Consider the following 23,676-nt stretch of genomic DNA (forward strand, 5'->3'; position numbering starts at 1 on the left):
CCCAGCCCAGAATATATTGTTTCTTGGAATCCAATGACACGCAGGCAGGAGGGACATTCCTGAAACTGCACGGAACAAGATTTTAAATTTTGCTGTCCCCACTAACAAGACGGACACCCAGAGTTTCGTGGGCCTCCTTGGCTATTGGCTGCAACACATACCACACCTTACCATACTTGAGACCCGTTCTGCTGTAAGAAAGTTGCCTTCTCCTGGGGGCCTGAACAGCAGGCTGCCTTTGAAACAGCCAAACAAGTGGTGGAGCAAGCCCTGCCCCCCGCCCCCCCCCCCCCACCAGGAAGGGGTCCCCTTCGAGTTACCGGTCTCTGCTAGCGAGTCGGTTGCCGAGTGGAGCCTCTGGCAGAAGGTCCAGGGACGCAGAGTTCCGCACGGTTTTTGGACCAAATCATTGACCCCAACTGCCCATAATGCATTGGGTCAAGTCCCCTGACTCACACACGAAGAGGGCTGAGCCCAGACGTCCCTCGATAGTGAAGTAGAAGTGGTACATCGCGGACTAGGGCCGAACCCCAGTCCGGAAGGGGTCAGCCGCCTCCACAAACAGGTCATGTCTTCCCCCCCGTCCCAGGACCCACCCCCGGACATACCTGAGATCCAGCCCTCCCCCGTGCCCTGGGACCAACCCTTCAACTCCCTCGACCCTGAACAAAAACTGCACGCCTGGTTCACGGATGGCTCCAGCCGCTGGAAAAACGGGAAAAGTATTGCAAAGCAGCGGCACTTCATCCCGCCATGGGGAAAACGTTGATAAAAGAGGCAGCGGGAGGGTCCAGGTCAATTGGCCGAAACTGGCGGCGGTAGCACTCACCCTACGGGACACCACCGGGCCAGTCCACATCTATACCAGCTCTTGGGCAGCAGCCAATGGTGTGGCGGTGTGGATGGCACGGTGGCACGAAACAGGGTGGGAAATTCATGGACGCCGCCTCTGGGGACAGGGACACTGGCATTCTATCTGGGATCAGGCCGCCCAAAGACAGATTTCAGTCCACCACGTGAATGCCCATACCCACAAAAGTACCCAGGAGGCCATATATAATTCTGCTGTGGACCAGGCTGCCCAGATATGCTGCACTACCATCTCCCCGGAGGAACCTGACCTCAGCTCCTTAGCTGCATGGGCACACGTCAAGAACAGTCAGCTGGGGGCTGACAGTACGCGGCGCTGGGCAGAGCAGTTCAGGGTCGCCCTCACTGTGGACCAGTGTAAGACCACTGTCGTAAACTGCCCCATCTGCCAACAAGTAAAACCATGGGGCTGGCCAGTGGGTCCACCAGGTCACATCCGCCACGGCACAGGAGCAGTTCACGTGTGGCAGATAGACTATATTGGACCGCTTCCACACCACAATAAAAAGCAATACGCCCTGATGATGGTGGACACATACTCAGGTGTCCTGGTGGCGGTGCCCTGTGAGAGGGCCGAACAGAACAGCACCATCAAAGGATTGCAGTACCTCTCCTCCATCTATGGAGTCCCATGGGGGGTACAATCCGATTAGGTCTCACACTCTGCGGGGACTAAGGTACAGAAATGGGCGGCTGAGGCGGGGACTTGTGGCTGTTCCATATCCCCTGCCATCCCCAGGCATCGGGCCTGATAGAACGAATGAACGGCCTGCTGAAGGAAATGATATGCACGCTAACGCCCTCCCGCACACTGCAGGGGTGGTCGGGCATGCTGCAGCAGGCTGTCGACCAGCTTAATACATGGCCCACTGGCCAAGGGGAGTCCCCATTATCCCGCCATCTGGCACACTCCCCACCTCCCGACTTACAAGACCCCGGACCCCCCGAAACTGAGAACTCAGGAAGACTTTGGGTCCGACAGCCACAGGGCCCCCCTCAGAAGGGAGAAGTCGTTGAGCCTGGTCCCGGGGGACACCCACGGGGTCATGATTCTGGGTCACACTAACCTACGCTGTCTTCTATACCCAACACCTGTCCCGCCAAGAATGAGTCTGTTCCTAACCACCCCCCCACCCACCCCCTAAAGGACAATGGCACCACTCCATTCACTCCTCCTGCTCACCGCGATGATCGGCAGCAGGATGTCTGCTAACACCTTCCTCTGCATCGCATACGAATTCGCCAACACCTCCAACCAATCAGACTGCTGGATTTGCGTCCAAACCCCAGCACATGCCGGTAAAGCTCTACCACTTACACTGATTCCCCTCAATGATCTCCAAATGAACTGCTTACACAGACTTTTTGCGCCTGTCAGGTCCGGTATATCAGTTTGGGGCGGCCTGATGGTAGTCCCCAGCCACTGCCCTCACTACTTTAGGACATTCCTTCCAGCGATTCCCGATGAGGTGGGTGTTTCAGGAGCTGGTATTTCCCTTCCTACAATTTGACCTCCAACCGAGTCCTGACCCTCAGAGTCATCCCGCAGCCACTGAGTAAGCCGAGAGAATGCTGGTGCAGACTCCAGAACAACCACAGTTCCACCTTTTCAGCTGGCCATAGTGACTGCGAGTGAAACTGGTACCCAGGTGCCTCAGTGACCACCGCCGGTGGGACCACTAAGCTGGGGGCTCCCTGGGCTTTGAATGGGACCTACTGGATTTGTGGTACCGTGCCTACCCGTGGCTCCCCACAAGCTGGTACGCTTGCTGTTTTCCAGCGTTTGTGGTGCCCTATATCGACGCTCTCAATGACCGTGGGGAGCACCCGGCATACAGTGGGCACTGGGACAAAAGAGCCATCACTGAGGCAGAGAGGATCTAGATGATAGCCTTTCCCACGTATGGCACAGCCTGACTGTCCCGTGAAGTCATCCGGATGACCAGCGTGCTGCAGACAATGGTCGATGAAACAAATATGTCACTGCAACGTACCAAGGATGTCCTGACGAGGACGGCAGGGGAGCTGGCTGCCGTCAGGCTGGTTGCCCTTCAGAATCGGATGGCCCTGGACTACCTACTCGCTGCAGATGGTGGCATCTGTGCAGTAATTGGAAGGGAGTGCTGTACCTTCATCCCCGATGAGTCCAGCAACATCACCAACCTGGCTGCTCACATTCAGGACTCGGTGGCTAAAATCCAAAAAGCAAGGGACCAGCTCCTCCAGCACGACACTTCATGGGGAAACTGGTGGCTGTTTGGCTCACTGGGTGGATGGTGGGCAACTGTCATCCACTGGACCACCGCCCTCGTTTTAGTTGTTGTAGCTATCTGTATTTTGTGCTGTGCTTGTCAGATTATTAGAACCACTTCTGCCTTCCATTAGTACTGCATACTGACACATATTTGTTAGCTTAGTTATAGCTATTCCCATGATTGACATGTGATGTAACTTTCGAGGGGTCGAACGTAGTGTGAACGGTCACGGCTGTCATGTGACACCATTGAGTACTGGTCGAAAGTGACCCCACTGTCAATCAAGGTCTGGCCCTACCCACTCTTTAGTACACACTCCTGACCATTTGTTCCTGTACACACCTTTTGTACCTGGCCATGACCTATTGGACCTGTTGAGTTACCTGAGCTAGATCCACCCAGCTCTCCAGCACTATAAAGAATGCCACATGTGGATGGCTCTCTTTTTTGATTTCTGCAGGAGTCGAAACCATGCCGAGGGACCATTGGTAAGAGAGTGCTCTTCCACAGGAGTTTAGGAGCATCCTAAGTAGATTCCCAGTAGCGTAGAGACGATGCTTGTCTAGAGTTAGGGGGTTCAGGCACCGTATTGTGTTTACCTTAATCGTTTGTAACTAGTTCGCTTTGTGTGTGTGTGTGTGTGTGTGTGTGTGTGCGTGTGTGTGTGTGTGGTGTGTGCATTTCACCCCTGTTGCGACTCCCCCGACACTTTGCAATCACCCGTGTGCATGTGTGCGAGTGTGCATCTGTTCCCGTTCATTGTGTTCCCATGTTTCTCTCTGTGAATAAATCCTTTTTCAAAATCCAAAGACTGTGGCCAGAGTCCTCTACCTTTGAGACCCCAAAGACCCTTTTCTCAGAACATGCTTATTATGCATTGTATGCTTTAGCCAAAAAGAATGCGAAAACAGAAAATTTTCTATAAGTGATATGTCCGCATGCAATTTGATGATCTTGTTATAAATGAAGGAGTTAAGTGCAAACAGATGTCAGAGAGTAAAATATGACTGACTGCAACATCCAACTAGTCTGGTAAATTAGTCAAAAGTTGATGGCTTCTCATTATCCACCCTGTTGGGTTTTGCTGCTGGAAACATGTTAACAGTTACATTTTCAATCCATATAGCTTCAACTGACTCTATGCCAACGTAGACAAAGTTTAACGATCCGCACCATACATGTCTGTAGTTATTCCCTGATGAGCCTTTACAAATTTACATGCATAATTTTGGTTTTGGAATTGGTTTATTATTGTCACATGTACTGAGCTACAGTGAAACACTTGTTGCATACTGTCTTTGCCTCTTCCGATGATTTTATTGCAGAATGAACTGGCTGCAACAGAGAACATAATGATGAATGCAACGACACAAGTTCAAGAGCCTCACAACTCCAGTAATTTGGGTTCAATCCTGACCTCTACTGCTGGGTGGAGTTTGCATGCTCTCCCTGTAACCCCTTGGGTTTCCTCGACACTCAGTTTTCTCCCACAGCTAAAGATGTTGCTTGGTAGTTAATTGGCCACTATGTAGGTGACTGGTGGAATATAGGAGGGGTTGATGGGAATGTGGGGGGGACTAAAATGGGATTGGAGTAGAGTCATAGAGACATTGAGCAATACAGCACGGATACAGGCCCTTCACCCCAATGACTCCATGCCGACCATAGTGCCCACCCAGCTAGTCCCAATTTCCTGCATTCGACCCATATCACTCTGAGTTCCTCCCCTCCATGTTCCTATCCAAGTGCTTCTTAAATGATACTGTTGTACCTGCTCAACCATTTCCACTGGCAGCTTGTTCCATATACTCACCACCCTCTGTATGATAAAGTTGTCCTTCAGCTCCCTTTTAAATCTTTCGGCTCTCACCCTAAATCTATGTCCCCTAGTTTTGGACTCTACTACCCTGGAGAAAAGACTAGTGCAGTCCACCTTATCTATGCCTCTCATAATTTTAAACATCTCTATAAGGTCGCCCCTCATTTTCCATGGTTCCAAGGAATAAAGACCTAGCCTTGCCATACCCTCCTGAAAACTCAGGCCCTCTAGTCCTGGCAATATCCTTGTTAATCTTTTCTGCTCTCTTTCCTGTTTAACCACATCTTTCTTATAGCCTGATGGCATATATCCCAGAATATTGAAAGAAACGAGGAGATTGCTGGGGCTTTGACAAAGATCTTTGTGTCCTCACTAGCAACAGCCGAGGTCCTGGAGGACTGGAGAGTAGTGTTCAAGAAAGGAAATAAGGATAATCCAGGTAATTATAGGCCAGTGAGCTTCATGTCAGTGGAAAGGAAGCTATTGCAAGGGATACTGAGGGATAGGATTTATGCACATTTGGAAAGGTGTAGCCTGCTTAGGGACAGTCAGCATGGCTTTGTGAGGGACAGGTCATGTCTTTCAAACTTGATTGAGTTTTTTGAGGAAGTGACAAAGGTGCAAGTTTGCATTCAGGACTGGCCTGTCCATAGAAAACAGAGAGTAGGGGTGGAAGGCTGTTATTCTGGCTCAATATCCCTGACCAGTGGTGTTCCACAAGGATCAGTGCCAGGACCTCTGTTGTTTGTGATATATTTGGATGAAAATGTAGGTGGGTGGATTAACAAATTTGCAGATGACACCAAGATGGGTGGAGTTGTGAATGGTTTAAAGTACTATCAAAGAATACAGCAGGATATAGATCAGTTACAGATATGGGCAGAGAAGTGGCAGATGGAGTTTAATCTGGGCAAGTGTGAGGTGTTGCACTTTGGGAGGTCAAATGAAAGGAGAAAGTATGCACTTAATGGTAGGCCCCTTAATAGCATTGAGGTACAGAATGATCTTGTTGTCCAGGTCCATATTTCACTGAAAGTGGCTGTGCAAGTGGATAAGGTGGTAAAGAAGGCATATGGAATGGTAGGGATGTTGAGTATAAGAGTAAGGAAGTCATGCTGCAACTATATAAAACTTCAGTTAGACCACACATGGAGTATTGTGTGCAGTTCTGGTCGCCCTATTATTGGAAGATGTGGAGATTGTGGAAAAGGTGCAGAAGAGGTGCTGCCTGGATTAGAGGGCATGAGTTATAAAGAAAGGTTGGACAAACTTGGGTTGTTCTCCTTGGAGTGCCAGAGGCTGGGGGGAGGTGTAATAGAAGTTTTTAAAATTATGAGAAGCATAGTTTTTGAGAGACATCAGAATCTTTCCCCCGGGGTAAAAATGTCAAACGCCAGAGGACATACATTTAATGTTGGAGGAGGAGAGTTTCAAGGTGACATGAAGAACGAGTATTTTACACAGAGTGTGGTAGGTGCCTGGAATGGGTTGCCAGGTGTAGTAGTGGAATCAGGCAGTTTGGTGGAGTTTAAGAGGCTTTATTATGGACACATGTATATGAAGGGAATGGACGGATGTGGATGATAAAACAGGAAGACATTTAGTATAAGTTGACATCAAGATCGGGACAATATCATGGGCTGAATGGCCTATACAGTGCTGCACTCTTCTATCTACTTATCTATCAAACCCTCCTAATTTCGTGTCATCCGCAAACTTATTGATCAAGCCTTGTGAATTCACATCCAAATCATTTATTTAAATAATGAATAAGAAGGGTCCCAACACCGATACCTGTGGCACACCACTAGTCACTGACATCCATTCCGAGAAACAACCTTCAACCACCACCTTCTGCTTCCTACCTCCAAGCCAATTTTAAATCCACTTAACTAAATCTCCCTGGATTCCATAGGACCTAACCTTCCAGAGCAGCCTACCATGCGGGACCTTTTCAAAGGCCTTGCTAAAGTCCAAATAGACAACAACAACATCTACCCCAGAGCAGCCTACTATGCAGAACCTTTTCAAAGGCCTTGCTAAAGTCCAAATAGACAAAAAAAAATCTATCTTTTTGGTTACCTCTTCAAAAAGCTCTAAGAGGTTTGTCAAGCATGACTTTCCACATACAAAGCCATGCTGACTCCTCCTAATCAGACTTTCTCTATCCAAATGCTGGTAGATCCTGTCCTTCAGAATCCCCTCCAGCAACTTCCCCACAACTGATGTCAGGCTGACCGGCCTGAGGTTCCCTGGCTTGTCCCTACTACTCTTCTTAAACAACAGAACAACCTTAGCCACTTTCCAGTCTTTGCGAACTTCACCAGTGGCTAACTATGAAGCAAATATCTTTGCAAGGGCCTCCACAATTTCTTCTTCAGTCTCCCACAAAGTCCATGGATGTACTTGGTCAGGCCCCGGGGATTTATTCACGTTATCCCCAAGTGCTTCCTCCATGGTAAGATGAATTTCCTCCAAAACATCTCCACTAGTTTCCCTTATCTCTTGAAAAACCACAATTCTCACCTCAGTCAACACTGCGGAGAAATATTTGTTAAAAATCCCACCCATCTCCTGTAGCTCAAGACATAGGTGGTCCTGTTGATTCCTAAGGTGACCTACTGTCTCCTGAGCCATCTTTTTACTCTTTATATTGTTATAGGATCTCTTGGGATTTTCCTTAACCTTATTTGTCCGATCCATCTCATACCCTCTCTTTGCCCTCCTGATTTCCCTCTTAAGAGTATTCTTAATCTTTTTATAGTCAGTAAGGGTTTCACTTTGTTCCCATCCTCCAAAACCCAATGTATACTTCCTTCTTTTCTTGACCAGAGCCTCAATGTCCTTTGTCAGCCAAGGTTCCTTAATCTTTCCAGGTTTACCCTTCACCCTAACAGGAACCTGCTGCTCCTGGACTCTTGATCTCACACTCCTAAAGCCTCCCACTTGCCATTTGTTCTTTTCCATTCAAACAGGCTCTTCCAATCAACATCTGCTTTACCCTGCCCAATTCCCTCAAAGTTAGCCCTGCTCCAGTTTAGGACCCTAACCTGTGGACCTGTCCTATTCTTTTCCATCATTATCTTAAAACTAATAGAATTATGGTCACCAGAGCCAAAGTGCTCCCTGACTGCCACTTCCGTTACTTGCTCTACCTTATTCCCCAAGAGGAGGTTCAGTATTGCACCCTCCTAAGTAGAACCCTCTATATATTGACTCAGGAAATGTTCCTGGACCCATTTCAAAAATTCCACCCTGTCCAAGCCCTTAACTCTCTGGGTAGTTCAGTCAATACTGGGGAAATTAGAATCTCCCACTTAAACAACCCCATTATTCTTACAAGTGAGGACAATTCCTCTACACACCTGCTCCTCAAGTTCCAGCTGACTAGTGGGGAGTTTATAATAGTCCCACTAGAGTGACCCTCCCTTCTTGATTTCTTGTTTCTAAGTTCTACAGAGTAGGACTTCATAAGTAGGCTTGAACTTGATGCAAGTTCTTCATAAATAGGTTTGATGATTAGCACAGACTTGATGGACCATAGGCCCTGTTTCCATGCTGGATGACTCTGAGTACCAGTTGCCTAATGTTCACAATGCACAAAACAACCTCAACAAGAATAATATTTTTAATGTAGGTAGATATCCCAAAATATTTTGCAGATGCACCACCAGGCAAAATTTTGCACAAGATTAACAGATATTAGATCCAATATTCAAATGTTTGTTCTAAGAGGTAGATATAAAGAATATCTTAAAGGAATAAGAAGATTTAGAAAGACAGAGATGGAAAATGGGCAAAGGAATAGCAGACAAGTACAGTGGTGTATTTTGGGAAGTTAAACCAGGCCAAGGCATACACAGTGGAGGACTGGGCCCTGGGAAGTGTTGTAGAAGAACCACTTCTACCTAAATGTAGAAGTGCAGAGTTACCTGAAAGTGGCGACACAGATAGACAGATTGGTGAAGAAGGTGTAGGCATTCTTACCTTCATTTGTCAGGGCACTGAGTACAGGGGTTGGGATGTCATGTTATAACTGTACAAGATGTTGATGAGACCATACTTGGAGTATTGTGTGCAGCTTCAGTCACTGCATTACAGGAAGGACGTAGAGGCTTTGAATAGGGTGCAGAAGAGGTTCACCAAGATGTTGCCTGGACTTGAGAGTATGAGCTGGAAGGAGAGGCTGGACAGACTTGGATTGGTTACTCTGGAGCATAGGATTGAAATTTGGATAAGTTGCTCCCTCTTTCTGTCTTTCCTCTCTCTTGTTTCTTTCATTTGTATATCCTGACCTGCTCAGCATGTCCCAGTTGGATAGGCGATACAACACCACCCAGACTTCACAATATTAGCAACACATTATACAGACAAGGAAGCTCGACTCTCCAGTCAATGGCTACATCATTTCACCCCGTTACAGAGATTGCCTTTGTTCTACCTGTTGCCCTCCCCCACCTTCTCTGTTACTTAGACTAACCTGTTTTCTCCCTTTTTCAGTTCTGATGAAAAATCTTTGACCTGAAACATTAACTGTTTCTCTTTCCACAGATGCTGCTGAGCCATTGTGTTTTTCCAGAATTTCAGTTGATTATAGTACATCTCTGTGACATTTCTCAATGTAAACATTTGATTGAACTGAGCTATTCCTCTGGGTATGCTGACAATTCCTTCTGAGGTACCTAACTCCTCTGCAGATGTACCAAATTCCTCTGCCTTTCATTGAATCAGACCCATCAGGACTGACTGGTTGTTTCAGTACATTGCATTATAATTCCAAAGGTGTCATCCTTTCCCTGTAGCTTTGTTATTAATACATGGGCACTTGAGGAATGTTCATTCCGTCAGTGAAAGCTGCTGCAGTCAGTTTTGTGCAGTCATGATACAGGCAAGAGTTATAGCTTTTGGAAGAAATTGCAAATGCAGTGAGCTGTGGCTGAGGTGTAGATTGTGAATTAGACAGTATTCTTTCAGCAAGGGGGCTTGGCAATTGAAAGATTGATGGTATAAGAATAGCCCACCACTTCCTATGTTTCCTTCGCTTCATTGGCTCTATGCCCAGACAGCAAGTCTTGAACATTCTCAGGGCAATCAGCCTAGCCAGAGAGGGCCTCTCTTCTCCTCCATCTGCCAAGATCTTTTCCCACTGCCAGCTGTGGTATCCATTCCTCCACCTCACCCTCTTCAAAGTTGAATCTTCCTGGGGTGAGGCTGTGTATCATGCAACAGGAGACAATAAAATATTCAACCCTCTCTGAAATTCTCTTTAGCATTCATCGTGGTCCTGTGACAATAGCTATAACAACATTTGGCAAACTCCTCGGAGTGTGGATGGAAGTCAGAAGCCAAGAAAGGAAAGGGCAGAGCTCAAGAACCCACTCTCCAAGTGCAGTAGCAGTAGAAGTTTGGTAGATAACACAGACCGCTGAAAAATAAAACAGTCACGCAAACTCCCAGAAACATGATAAAGAGAATTTTTTTTCTCATGATCGACCATTAATTACATATTCAGGAAATGAGAACCCTTGTAGTTCATACAAAAGCTCTGGGTTGTGGAGGACAGCCTGAAGCACCATGCAAGTACAGCCTACCTCCAAGAATGTTGGGAAGCCCACAGACCTCACAGATCCACACCATGCTCAGCCTGATGGTGTCTGCTCAGGACAGAGGAGACAAAATCCATTTTCCTTGACTAGGGAGTATCCATTACCTCCCATATGCTCCCTCACTGCAAAGAATATTGCAAACAAGAAATAGTTACACTTTCATCACTTGGACTGTCCAAAGGTAATTCAGGGTGACAGTGATCTTGGCTGCAGATAGCCCAGCCAATAGTCAAAGCTTTGCCAACAGAAAATCACAGATCATTGTCTATACTGATCCAGAAAATGCTATTATCCTGAAAAACTGCTCATGGAACGTTGGAGATTGGACCAAACACTCTTGGGGAAGAGGATCCACAGGAATGAACCCTTCTTCTCTTGAGGTTTCCAGGCATGTTTGGCCCATCTCCAAAGCCTGTCCTGTAGCTCCAGCTTGTGAAGCATGTCAGCAGGACCACTACAGAAGCATCAATGGCAAAGACATAATGAGTGGAGAAATGGCCGTGCATTTCACCCAAAGCTGCATTCTTTGTATGTCCTCTCCTTGATAGTTCTTCTGAGGATAGCATCACCTCACACTTATCAGGATTAAATTCCACCTGCCAGTGTGATTTTGCAGCAGCAGCCTGAATCTTCAGACTGTTCACTGAGCTGTGATCAACAGTGGAGAGATGTAAGTATCAACTGTGCTGTTCAATAGATGGAGCACCATGAAACATGTCCTTTGTGATTGGTCACCAACATAACCCAATTTCTGTTGTCAGCATTCCAAATGAGCACTGCACAACAGATAACAGAGATCAAGAAGGAAGTGGTGTTGGATCTCTTGAAGAACATCCCAGGCCTGAGTGTAGCAGTTAGCGTAATGCTTTACAGTGCTAGCGACCAGGGTTCAATTCCAGCCACTGTCTGTAAGCAGTTTGTAAGTTCTCCCTCTGTCTGCGTGGTTTCCTCTGGGTGCTCTGGTTTCCTCCCACATTCCAAAGGCCTACGGGTTAAGAAGTTGTGGGCATGCTATGTTAGCGCCGGAAGCGTGGTGACAGCACACTCTATGCAAAAGATGTATTTCACTGTGTGTTTCAATGTACATGTGACTAATAAAGATATCTTATCTTATTATTGAGAAAGACAAGAGATGAGATTGCTGGGGCCTTGACCCGGATCTTCATGTCCTCTCTAGCCACAGGTGAGGTCCCAAAGGACAGTGAGTAGCTAAAGTTGTTCTGTATTCAAGAAGGGAAACAGGGATAATCCTGGAAACTATAGACTGGTGAGTCTCACATTAGTGGTAGGGAAGCTATTGGAGAGGATTCTTAAGGATAGGATTTATGAGCATTTTGAAAACTGTGACCTCATTTGGTACAGTCAGCATGGCTTTGTGCGGGGCAAGTCATGTTTTACTAATTTGATTGAGTTTTTTGAGGAGGTGATAAAGGTGATTGATGAAGGTAGAGCTGTGGATGTTGTCTAGATGGAGTTTAGTAAGGTGTTTGACAAGGTCCCTCATGGTGGGCTCCTCCAGAAGATTAAGATGCATAGGATCTGTGGTGACTTGGCCAATTGGATTCAGAATTGAACCACAGAAGACAGAGGGTAGTTGTCGCTGGGACTTATTCTAGCTGGACATCTGTGATTAGTGGTGTTACTGGGATCTATACTGGATCCTCTGTTGTTTGTGATATATATAAATGACCTGAATGAAAATGTAGATGGGTGAGTTAGTAAATTCACAGATGATACAAAAATTAATGCTATTGTGGATAGTGTAGAAGATTGCCAAAGGATACAGGGGGTTATAGATCAGTTGCAGATATTGGCGGAGAAATGGCAGATGGACCAATAAACAATCTGCTGGAAGAAGATTCACTTTTAGAGGAATCGGGAGCTGAGAGTGAAAGCGGGAACTTTTAAAAAGGCGAATCTCATTGATTAGCTAATTTGAGGGCACTTCAACCAACAAAAGGGAGGTGAGGTTAAGTGGAACGGCCATTTTGCAATGGCCATTGTGACAGTGGACCAGTGTAAGAGTGAGGAGTTGAGGCTTTGGCTAGAGAGGCTTCGGTGAGGAGGTACAGGTGAGGAGCAGGTAAGTTTTATTTTAATTTCTTATTCATCATTAACACTTGACTCAGTAGAGGCAGGATAGCAGTCAAAGCAGTTGAATGCTCCTCCTGCAAGATGTGGCAAGCCATGGAACTTCACAGTCTCCCTGATGACTGCATTTGTGGGAAGTGCACCCAAATGCAGCTCTTGACAGAAAGGGTCAAGGAACTGGAGCTGGAGTAGATGAATTCCAGATCATCTAGGATTCTGAGAATGTCATAGATGAGACTTCTACGGAGGTGGTCACACCCAAAGTACAGGCTTCAGATAGATGGGTGACCACCAGGAAAATTAAGGGGAGTAGACAGTGCAGAGTTCCCCTGTGGCCATTCCCCACTGTAACATGTATATCCCTTTGAATACTGTTGAGGGGAATGATCTTTCAGGGGCTAGCAGCAGCAATCAGGTCTCTGACACTCTGAGGCTCAGAGGGAAAGGGTGCAGTCAGACAGGTGATAGTGATAAGAGACATGATAGTACAGGGGGCAGACAGGAGATTCTGTGGCCATAGAAGAGACGCCATGATGGTGTGTTGTCTTCTGGGAACCAGGGTTAAGGATGTTTCTGAGCAGCTGCAGAAAATTCTTGAGGGGGACGACGAATATCCAGAGGTCGTGATGTATGTTGGTACAAGCAACATGGGTAGAACAAGGAATGAGGTCTTGCAGAATAAGTGCAGGGATTAAGGAGCAGAACCTCGAGGGTCATGATCTCAAGATTACTCCTGGTGCCATGTGCTAACCAGGTCATTAATAAAAGGATAGGTCAGATGAATTTGTGGCTGAGGAGCTGGTGCAGGGGGCAGAAATTCAGGTTCTTGGACCATTGGGATCTCTCTTGGGGTAGGGATGACCTGTACAAGAGGTTGCACTTGAACCAGAGAGGGACCAATATCCTTGCAGGGAAGTTTGCCCTGTCTGTAAGGAGTTTATACATTCTCCCAGTGTCTGCGTGAGTTTCCTCCGGGTGCTCCGGTTTCCTCCCACATTCCAAGGATGTATGGGTTAGGAAGTTGTGGGCATGCTATGTTGGGGCTGGAAGCATGGCGACACTTGCAGACTGCCCCCAGAAAACTCTATGCAAAAGATGCATTTTACTGTGTGTTTCAATGTACATGTTACAAATAAAGACAACTTATTTTATCTTAGTGCTATATAGAAAGGCTTAAACTAGATTGGCAGGGGGTTGGGATCTGAGCAGAAGCAAGTCATGAGATAAAGCAGTAGCCTGAGAGAGCAAGTTTTTAGAAATCCGGATAGGCAGGAACACCGTAAAGGGAGAGAAAGGAATACTCAGTTAAACTGCTTTTATTTTAAAGCATGAGGATTAACAGGTGAAGTGGATGAATTCAGAATGTGAATTGGCTCTGAGGACCGATGTTACAGCCATAACAGAGACATGGCTGAGAGAAGGGCAGGACTGGCAGCTCAATATTCCAGGATACAGATGCTATGGGCGTGACATAACTATAGCTAAATGAGGAGGGAGTGTTGCCTTTTTGATAAGGGAGGAGATAACAGCAGTACTTAGAGATTCTTGGAGGATTGTCCAGTGAGGCTCAATGGGTAGAACTTAGGAACAAGAAAGGGAGCATCACTCCAGTGGGTCTGTGTTTCAGATCCCCAATAGTCAGCGAGAATTTGAGGTGTGCAGAGGCATTGCTCCTAGTTGTACGAATAATGGGTTTGTTTAAGTGAAAGATTTTAATATCCCTGGTATTGACTGGGCCACCCAGAGTGTTAAGGACCTGGACAGGGTGGAACTTGTGAAATGTGTCCAGCAAAGTTTCCTGAGTCAATATACAGAGGGACCTACTCAGGACAGTGCAATACTGGAACTTATCTTGCGAAATGAGGTAGGAAATTAACTGAGGTGACAACTGAGTGACTATAATTCTATTAGTTTTAAGACAGTGATGGAAAAGGATAGGACAGGTCCACAGGTGAAGGTCCTAAACTGGAGGAGGGCTCATTTTGGGTGAATTAGGCAGGATCTAGCAGAGGTTGATTGGGAGAGCCTGTTTGAAGCAAAAGCAAAAGGTTTTTAAGAGTGTAATATCAAGATTCCAGGAGCAGCATGTTCCTGTTAGGGTAAAAGGTAAACCTGGCAAGTTTAGGGAACCCTAGCTGACGAGAGGTATTGACGCTCCAGTCAAGAAAAAGAAAGAAGCATATATTGGGCTTGGGAGATCAGGGACGAGTGAATCCCTTGATGACTATAAAAATTAAGAATACACTTCAGGGGGAAATCAGGAGGGCAAAGAGAGACTATGAGATAGATCTGGCAGGTAAAGTTAAGGAAAATCTCAACAGCTTCTATAGATATATTAAGAGTAAAAGGTTGGGTAGGGAGAGAGTAGCTCCCCTTAGAGATCAGCAGAGCCGCTTATGTCTCCTCTTGGAGATGGAGATGAGTGGGATCTTTAACAAATATTTCTCCTCGAAGTTTACTGAGGAGAAAATCATGGTTGCTCAAGAGGTAGGGGAAACAAGTGGAGATGTTTTGGATTACATTCATATTACCAGGGAGGAGGTATCTGCAGCCTTACAGTGCATTAAGGTGGATAAATCCTCAGGGCCTGACTGAGTGCAACCTCAGACTTTGTGGGAGGCTGGAGAAGAAATTGCGGAGGCCTTGCAGAGATTTTTTCTTCATTGTTGGCCACTGGTGAAGTTCCTGAAGTCTGGAAGTTGGCTCGTGTTTTTCTGTTGTTTAAGAAAGGTCGCAAGGAAAAGCCAGGGAACTACAGGATGGTCAGCCTGACATCAGCACTGGGGAAATTACTGGAGAGAATTCTGAGGGACAGGATCTACCAGCATTTGGGTAGACAGTCTGATTAGGAGGAGTCAGCTTAGTTTTGTGCATGGGAAATCATGCTTGATGAATCTTTTAGTAATCAAAAGGATAGATGAGGGTAGGACATTGGATGTTGTCTATTTGGACAAGGCCTTGGACAATGTCCCGCATGGCAGGCTGGTCTGGAAGGTTAGTTCCCATGGAATCCAGGGAGAGCTAGTTAGGTGGATTCAAAATTGACTTGGAGTTAGGGTGGTGGTTGACAGTTGTTTCTCAGAATGGAGGCCGGTGACTAGTGGTGTGCTGCAGGGGTTGGTGTTGGGACCCTTTTAATCGTTATTTATATAAATGATTTGGATATGAATGCACAGGGCTTGATAAATTAGTTTGCAGATTAGATGAAATTAGGAGGTGTTGTTGATAGTGAAGAAGGTTATCGTAGATTACAGGGGGATCTTGATCAGTGAGGGAAGTGGACCGAGGAGTGGCAAATGGATTTCAATACAGTTAAGTGTGAGGTGATGCATTTTAGAAAGTCCAACCAGTGTAAGACTTATACTGTGAATGGTAGGACACTAGGGAGTGTAATGGAACAGAGGGACCCAGGAGTACAAGTGCATAGTTAGTTGAAAACGGCATCACAGGTAGACAGGGTGGTGAAAAAGGTGTTTAGAACGCTGGCCTCAGGGCATTGAGTACAGGAGATGGGACATTATGTTGCAGTTGTATAAGTCATCGGTGAAGCTGTGCTTGAGTAGTGTGTAGTGTGTGCAGTTTTGGTCACGCTGTTATAAGAAAGACATAGTTAAAAGATTTACAAGGATGTTGCCAGGACTAGAGGGCCTGAGTTGTAGGGAGAGATTGGCCAGGCTAGGTCTTTATTCCTTGGAACACAGGAGAATGAGGAGCGACCTTATAGAAATTGATTAAAATTAAGAGGGGCCTAGATTAGGTGGACGGTAACAGTCTATTCCCCAGGGTAGGGGAGTCTAAAACATGGGGGCATAGATTTAGGCTGAGATTTAAAAGGGACCTGAGGCGTAACTTTTTCTCTCAGGGGGTGATGAATATATGGAATGAGCTACCAGAAGAAGTGATTGAGACAGATACAATAGTATCACTTAAGAAGCACTTGGATAGGTACATGGAGGGGAGGGGTCTGGAGGGATATGGGCTGAATGTAGGAAATTGGGCCTAGTTAGTTGGACAACATGGTTGGCATGGACTCATTGGGCCAAAGGGCCTGTAACTGTGCTGTATTGTTCTGTGACTCAATAAATCAGCAGGTCATACAGCATCTGTTCACAAGTTTTTTACACAGAGGATGTGGATGTTAGGGGTGGTGGTGGAAGCAAATATAACAAGAGATATTTAAGAGGCTCTTAGATAGTCACCTGAATGTGTAGACAATGGAGGGATATGTGCATTGTGTAGGCAGAAGGGATTAGCTCAGATAGGCATTTATTTTCTAGTTTAATTAGTTCAGCACAACATCGTTTCCTGTGCTGTACTGGTCTATGTTCTATGACCCTCAGGTTAGGCTGATCTAGAAGATTCATGGTAATTTGGTAATGTGCATTCAGAATTGTCTTGCCCATGGAAGACAGAGGGTTGATGAGACTTATTGTGGCTGGAGGTCCGTTACCAGTGGTGTTCCACAGGGATCGGTGCTGGGACCTCTGTCGTTTGTGATATTCATAGAACAGTACAGCACAGGAGCAGGCCCTTCAGCCCACAATGTTGTGTTGAACTAATTAAACTAGTAATTAAACACCTGACTAAACTAATCCCTTCTGCCTACACAAGGTCCATATCCCTCCATTCTCTGCTCATTCATGGGCCTATCTAAGAGCTGCTTAAATACCTCTGTCATATTTGCCTCTACTACCACCCCTGGCAAAGCATTCCAGACACCCACCACTCTCTGTGTAAACAAACCTGCCCCGCACATCTCCTTTGAACTTACCCACTCTCACCTTAAATGCATGTCCTCTAGTTTTAGACATTTCAACCCTGGGAAAAAGATACTGGCTGACTATCTATGCCTCTCATAATCTTATAAACTTCTGTCAGGTCTCCTCTCAATTTCTGCTGCTCTGGAGAAAACAACTCAAGTTTGTCCAACCTCTCATTACAGCACATGCCCTCTAATCCAGGCAGAAATCTCAGAAGGCAAGGACTCTGAACACAGTCTGGAGATGAATGATTTATTTATAAAAGATGAACGTGGGAAAATGGTAACGGGGATAACACAAACATAGGCACACAGTTTATGGCGAGCGTGGGAAATCACAACAGGGGTAAAATACACACACACACACACACACACACACACACACACACACACACACACACACACACACACACACACACACACACACACACAAAACAAACTAGGTACAGACAATCAAAGAAAAACAATACAATACCTGCCACCCCTTGACTCAGAGCAGGCACGGCTCTATGCTACCAGGGACACTAACTAAAATGCTCCCAACCCTTTTAACAGTGCACACCTCACCAACAATTTCTCCAGTGCTTTTCCATGGTCCTCAGCCTGGAATGAAGCAGGGTGATCCCTCGGAGCAGACAAAGAGGGCGAGCCAAGCACATGTGGCACTCTTTATAGTGCTGGAGGGCTGGGGGGGGGGGTTCAGCTCAGGTAATTTACAAAGGCCAATGGCCCGGTGCTAGCAAGGAATAATCGATACAAAGGCCAATGGCCCAAGGCCAAGTACAAAGGTGCTTAAAGGACCAATGGTCAGGTGTGCACTGATGGGTGGGGTGGAGCCAAACCTTGATTGACAGTGGTGTGTCTTTCAACCAGGTAATGGGCAGTGCTGTCACGTGGCAGTGGTGTGTCTTTCAACCAGGTAATGGGCAGTGCTGTCACGTGACAGCCATGACCCTCCACAATACAGCAGCATCCTGATAAATCTCTTCTGCACCGTCTCCAAAGACTCTACATCCTTCCTGTAATGTAGCGACTAGAGTAGAATGCAATACTCTAGGTGCAACCGAACCAGAGTTTTTTTAAAGCTGCAACAAAACTTCCTGACTCTTGAACTTGGAGTATTGTGTGCAATTCTGGTCGTCCCATTACAGGAAGGATGTGGAGGCTTTAGAAAAGGTACAGAAGAGATTTACCAGGACACTGCCTGAATCAGAGGGCATGATCTATAAGGAGAGGTTGGACAAATTTAGGTTGTTTTCTCTGGAATGTCAGAGGCTGAGGAGTGACCTGATAAAAGTTTATAAAATTATGAGAGGCATAGATAGACTAGACAGTCAGAATCTTTTTCCCAAGGTCGAAATGTCAGGTACTAGAGGACATGCATTTAAGGTTGTTGTCTTGGAATTAAATTCTCACTTCTGTCTGCTGTAAGGTAACACAGTGCCATGAGGTCGATTCGATAAAACGCGTTTATTAGCAGTGCACCGCTAAGGAGAGGTCTCTTCAGCACTCGTTAAGAGTCACTTTCTGAGGTCTCTCCGTACAAAGGAGGAGACAGAAATTTATACAGATATTGTCACGCACACTTAATGCATGCGGCTCCGCGAATTTTGGTCAAGCCACAGAGATTCCGAGACAGACATTGCACCTATTGTCCAGCATAATTGAGTTATAATCAAGAAATTCAAAGACAGGTGTCACCACTCATTGTTTAGGACAAGCTTCCCACTCGTTGTTTATTGCACCCAGTACTCCTATTGTCTAGCATAATGGGATTGAAACCAAGGTTCCGGACAAAATAATTAACAACTTATCCACTGAGTCAGCAGCTTGCATGCTCTTGTTTGCGAGGTATTTTTTCTATCAACTATAGGTATGGTGACAGTTTTTAACCCTTTACTTCCTCATTCCCTCCTTTTTATCATTACATGATAACCTAGAGTGGCGCCGAGAACGGGGCGGAGAGTTTATTAATAAGGACCTTGCAACAGGTATTTAGACAGGCCAGCACCACACAGGCCAGCACCACACAGCATACTATTATATTCCATGCAGCAGGTATGATGCCCACGATCCTCCTAATAGTCACCCCAACCAACCTGTCCATCCTGTAAGTCCCTGCCGAAGCTGTCTACTTGCTTCTGAATGTCCTGAATGACATGGGAAATGTTGTAGGACTCATCTCTCACATTGGTGACACATTTGTCCTCTACAATGGCACATACTCCTCCTTGCTGAGCCAACTGGTAGTCCACAACATACCGGGTCTGCTGGGCATGAAGTCGAAGCTCCGCCAGTTCCCAGTTCACTGCCTCCAGGCCCTTTTCTATCAACTATAGGTATGGTGACAGTTTTTAACCCTTTACTTCCTCATTCCCTCCTTTTTATCATTACAACCTAGAGTGATAACCTAGAGTGGCGCCGAGAATGGGGATGAGAGTTGCTCTCGAGAGTTCCGCTCCAGGTTGTTTCCCAGCGTGGCCAGTCCACAAATAAGGTAGTTCCATTTTTTGTGGCTCTAGTTCCTGCTGAACCCCCCAGAGAGAGAGTACTCAGAAACCCATAGTCTAATGACGATAAGGGAGATCCCAACGTAATAGGATCCCTCCAGTCCTCACAAAACTCCTCACTAACTGACCGCACCACAAGTCTTCGTTGGACATGAGCCTTCTGGGGGCAGGGGACCGTGACCGGCCTGATCGTTCCCATTGCAAACCAGGCTGGCAGAGATGGGGTGGCTGTAGTGTAAGTACCATTAAAGAGGAACACATATCCTTCCTTAGCCCAGTAACAGGTTATATTACCCGATTGCTGTGGACTGGGCATCTGAGAATACCAAGAGATTCCAACAACATTTCTCCCATACTCTCTTAGGTAATTCTCCCTGGTTAGCCATTCTAAAGAGACATTAGACAATTTCACGTTGGTCCCGTTCCCTTCCCCATAAACCCATCACTTCCCTGCAAGTAATGTAACACACCTAGTGGCAGCCCACTCACACCTAAACCATCCCCCCTTAAATCCACATTTTCTCCCTGTACAAGTAGTGGTGGCACATGATAACGTATCCTGTATGATCGCTATCCCACAACCCCATCCTTTACCGGTGAAGCAGCGGGAGAAGGACTGGTGGTTGGTTGTGCTACTAGGACCTGTTACTGTTCTTTGCAAGCATTTTCCCGGCAGCATCCTCCCGTAAGTTCCCGTCTGCCCAATACACTTTGTTTTTGAGTGTTCGTACTTTAAGAGGGCCCTGCCGCTCCAGCTTGGTGTGGCTAGAAAAAGGCCTTCCACTGATTCTGCCAAGGGGTAGAAAATGGTGCGATTCCCATGTAGCTGCCTATGTACTTTGTAAAAGAAATTATCCTCTAATGCCCACGCAAGAGTACTAGTAATGGTAAGGAGTCCAAATCTAAGAAATATCATCTTTCTTCCGGCAGCCATCGTTTACAGTCACTCAGATGAATCCAGCATTCCTGGCCCTGTACTTTCACGGCTATAGGAGTTTGGAGCAGTATCTGGAAGGGGCCCATCCACCGAGGTCCGAGTTTAGGGTGCTCCCAATCTTGTATCAGTACCGAATTTCCGATTTCCAGGTCAGGCAGTTCCACATTCTGTCCTTCCAGTGGTTTAAAGGACTGTGAATGAAGAAATTTTAGAGAGGACGTAATTTGTCTGAAATACCTTTGTAGTACATCCCCCATGATACTAAGGTCAACCTGGGTGGGGGGCTGGGTGTCAGCGTCCCATGGGGTTCTTCCCGGACGTCCATAGATGATTTCGGTAGCCGACACCCCGGCGGCCGAGTGGGGAGTAATTCTCATGTGGTATAATGCTAAGGGGAGAACCTTCAGCCAATTTAGACTCGTCTCTGATACTAATTTAGTTAGTTTATTCTTCAGGGTGCCGTTAGCTCGTTCTACTATACCCGCTGCCTGAGGGTGGTAGGCGCAGTGGAACTGCTGTTTGATATGCGGTGCCTCGCACAACTCCTTATTTATTTTCTCTATGAAGTGGGGACCATTGTCTGAACTTATCTGTCGGGGTACCCCAAACCTTGGTATAACCTCTGTAAGCAATAACTTCACCACTGTTGAGACCTTATTGTTGGTGTTTGGAAAAGCTTCAATCCATCTACTAAATACATCAGCGATAATGAGACAGTACTTATAACAATGTAATTCAATAAAGTCGAGTTGTATACATTCAAAAGGACCACCTGCACCTCACGCCTTTCCCAGCATTGGTTTGTTGGCATATCAAACACGATTGTATTTTGCCTTGTGCTGCTTCCTCCAATCTGGGGTGCCACCAGATACGTAGTAAAATGTTACTCATTCCCTCTTTGCCAAGGTGGGTGTCAGAATGTAGGCAGTCAATAACCATTGGTAACAAAGAATCAGGTATACATACTTGACCGACTGGGGTAATCCAGAGGCCGTGTGGCGCAGAGTGCGTACACCCTTGCGCCTTCCACATTTGTTTTTCTGAGTCGGGGCATCCCCCTGTAAGTGCTGCACAGTGACCATGTGTTGTGAGAAAGGTTCTTTTGGTATCTTAAAGATAAAGGTCTGGACACACAGTCTTTGTAACTTAAAAATGGTTTATTAACAAAGACAAACGCAATGTTTGGACACCCTGATTCTGGACAAACATTGGCTCTTTGGTCTCGGGAGTCCTTAACTAACTGCCCTGGAGTAGTGCACAGCTCACCTCAACATCCTCGGACACAGAAAAAGAGAAAGAAAAACCAAACATGCAGCACTTTTATGCTGCTGGGGGGCTGGGGAGCCCAGCAAGGACAAAGGTGTTTTAAACGGGCCAATAGTAGATGTGGCCAGGATCAAAGGTGCTCGCACAGACCAATCCGAGTGGTCCAGCAAGACAAAGGTGTTTACCTAATGGGGCGGAGCAGGACCCCTGATTGACAGTGGTGTAGCTTCCGACCTGATAGGCAATGCTATCATCAGACCATGGGGGTCAGTAGTGTTGTCACTGTCATCTGACCCCTGGCCTTTCATATTACACCATGTCTGGAGTGCCTGTGTTGTTATCTTTGGCTTACAAGCAACTGCCTGTTTTTCCACAGTCAAAACGATTTTAGATCCCTGGTGTGCTGCCAATTTAGCCTCTGTGTCTGCCCTGTTATTGCCCTGTGTTACTAGGGAGGCGTCTGAAAGGTGAGCCGAGCATTTAATGATGGCCAATTTGTTAGCAAGGATGATGGCCTGGAGGAGGTTCTTTACATAAGCCGCATTCTATATGGGGCTACCTGTAGAGGTCAAAAAGCCCCTGTGCGCCCAGAGTTGGCCAAAATCATGGGCAACTCCAAAAGCATGGCGGGAAACAGTGAAGATGTTAGCTACTTTGTCCTTGGCTAAAATACAAGCTCTGGTCAGGGCAAAGAGTTCTGCTTTTTGGGCAGAGACTGGGGGCTGCAAAGATGCAGACTCCACAACATGGGAGTCGTTTACTATGGCATAGCCGCAAAGGCGGGTTCCCTGTTCGAAAACGCATACAGGTTTAAGTCTGCTGACTGGAAGGCTTTATCCGAAAGGTCCGGATGGGGTGTAGTCAAAAAGTGGTTACGTGTTAAATAGTCATGTGGTGGATCTGCAAGATCCTCCAGTGGGACCTCTAGAAAGGTGGCAGGGTTAATGGTGGTGCAGTAGACAAAAGTGAGGAGTGGGTTATGCAGGAGCGCTACCTCATATCTGTTTAAGCAGGCCTGGGTAAGGTGTTGCGTCTGATGAGAGGTTAGGAGTGCCGTTATGGTATGGGAGGAATAAATAACTACTGACTGTTGCAGGGTTATATTGGAGGCTGCTGTTACTAGGGAATAGATGGCTGGAAGCATCTGTGAGCATGGTGGGAGCCCCCTGGCAACTGGGTCCAGCCGAGTGGAGTAATATGCGCCGGTCTTTTTCTATCCCCATGGGTTTGAGTAAGAACGGCTGTAGCGCAGTCCTCCAGAACATTCACAAAAAGCTGAAATGGGTGATCATATAGAGGGCGTCCCAGGGCCGGGGCGCTGGCAAGGGCCTGTTTGAGCTTATCAAAGGCCTCTTTTTGTTCCTCTGTAAGTTAAAAAGGTCCCACGGACTGGCTTGAAGCCAGGGGTGTGAGGTGCTTAGTAAGGAGGGCCACGTTAGGTAGCCACTGCCTGCAGAAATTTACTAAAGCTAAGAAGGCGCGCATACCCTTCGGGGTAGCGGGTGGTGGGGTAGCAATGATGGGTGCAATACGTTCAGGAGTGAGCTGCTGCTCAGTAGCACT

General features: G+C 46.6%; 1 protein-coding gene across 1 annotated transcript in view; it reads left to right on the plus strand.

Moving 5' to 3' along the window:
- Window positions 1–2,808: 2,808 nt before the first annotated feature.
- LOC127573778 (T-box transcription factor TBX22-like) overlaps window positions 2,809–23,676 on the plus strand; it is a 94,305-nt gene continuing 73,437 nt past the window's right edge. The window contains exon 1 of the mRNA XM_052022284.1: window positions 2,809–2,976. Within this exon, the coding sequence (XP_051878244.1) occupies window positions 2,809–2,976 (168 nt within the window). The remainder of the gene's footprint in view (window positions 2,977–23,676) is intronic.

The sequence above is a fragment of the Pristis pectinata genome, chromosome 8, assembly GCF_009764475.1.
Source record: "Pristis pectinata isolate sPriPec2 chromosome 8, sPriPec2.1.pri, whole genome shotgun sequence".
Lineage (NCBI taxonomy): Eukaryota > Metazoa > Chordata > Chondrichthyes > Rhinopristiformes > Pristidae > Pristis > Pristis pectinata.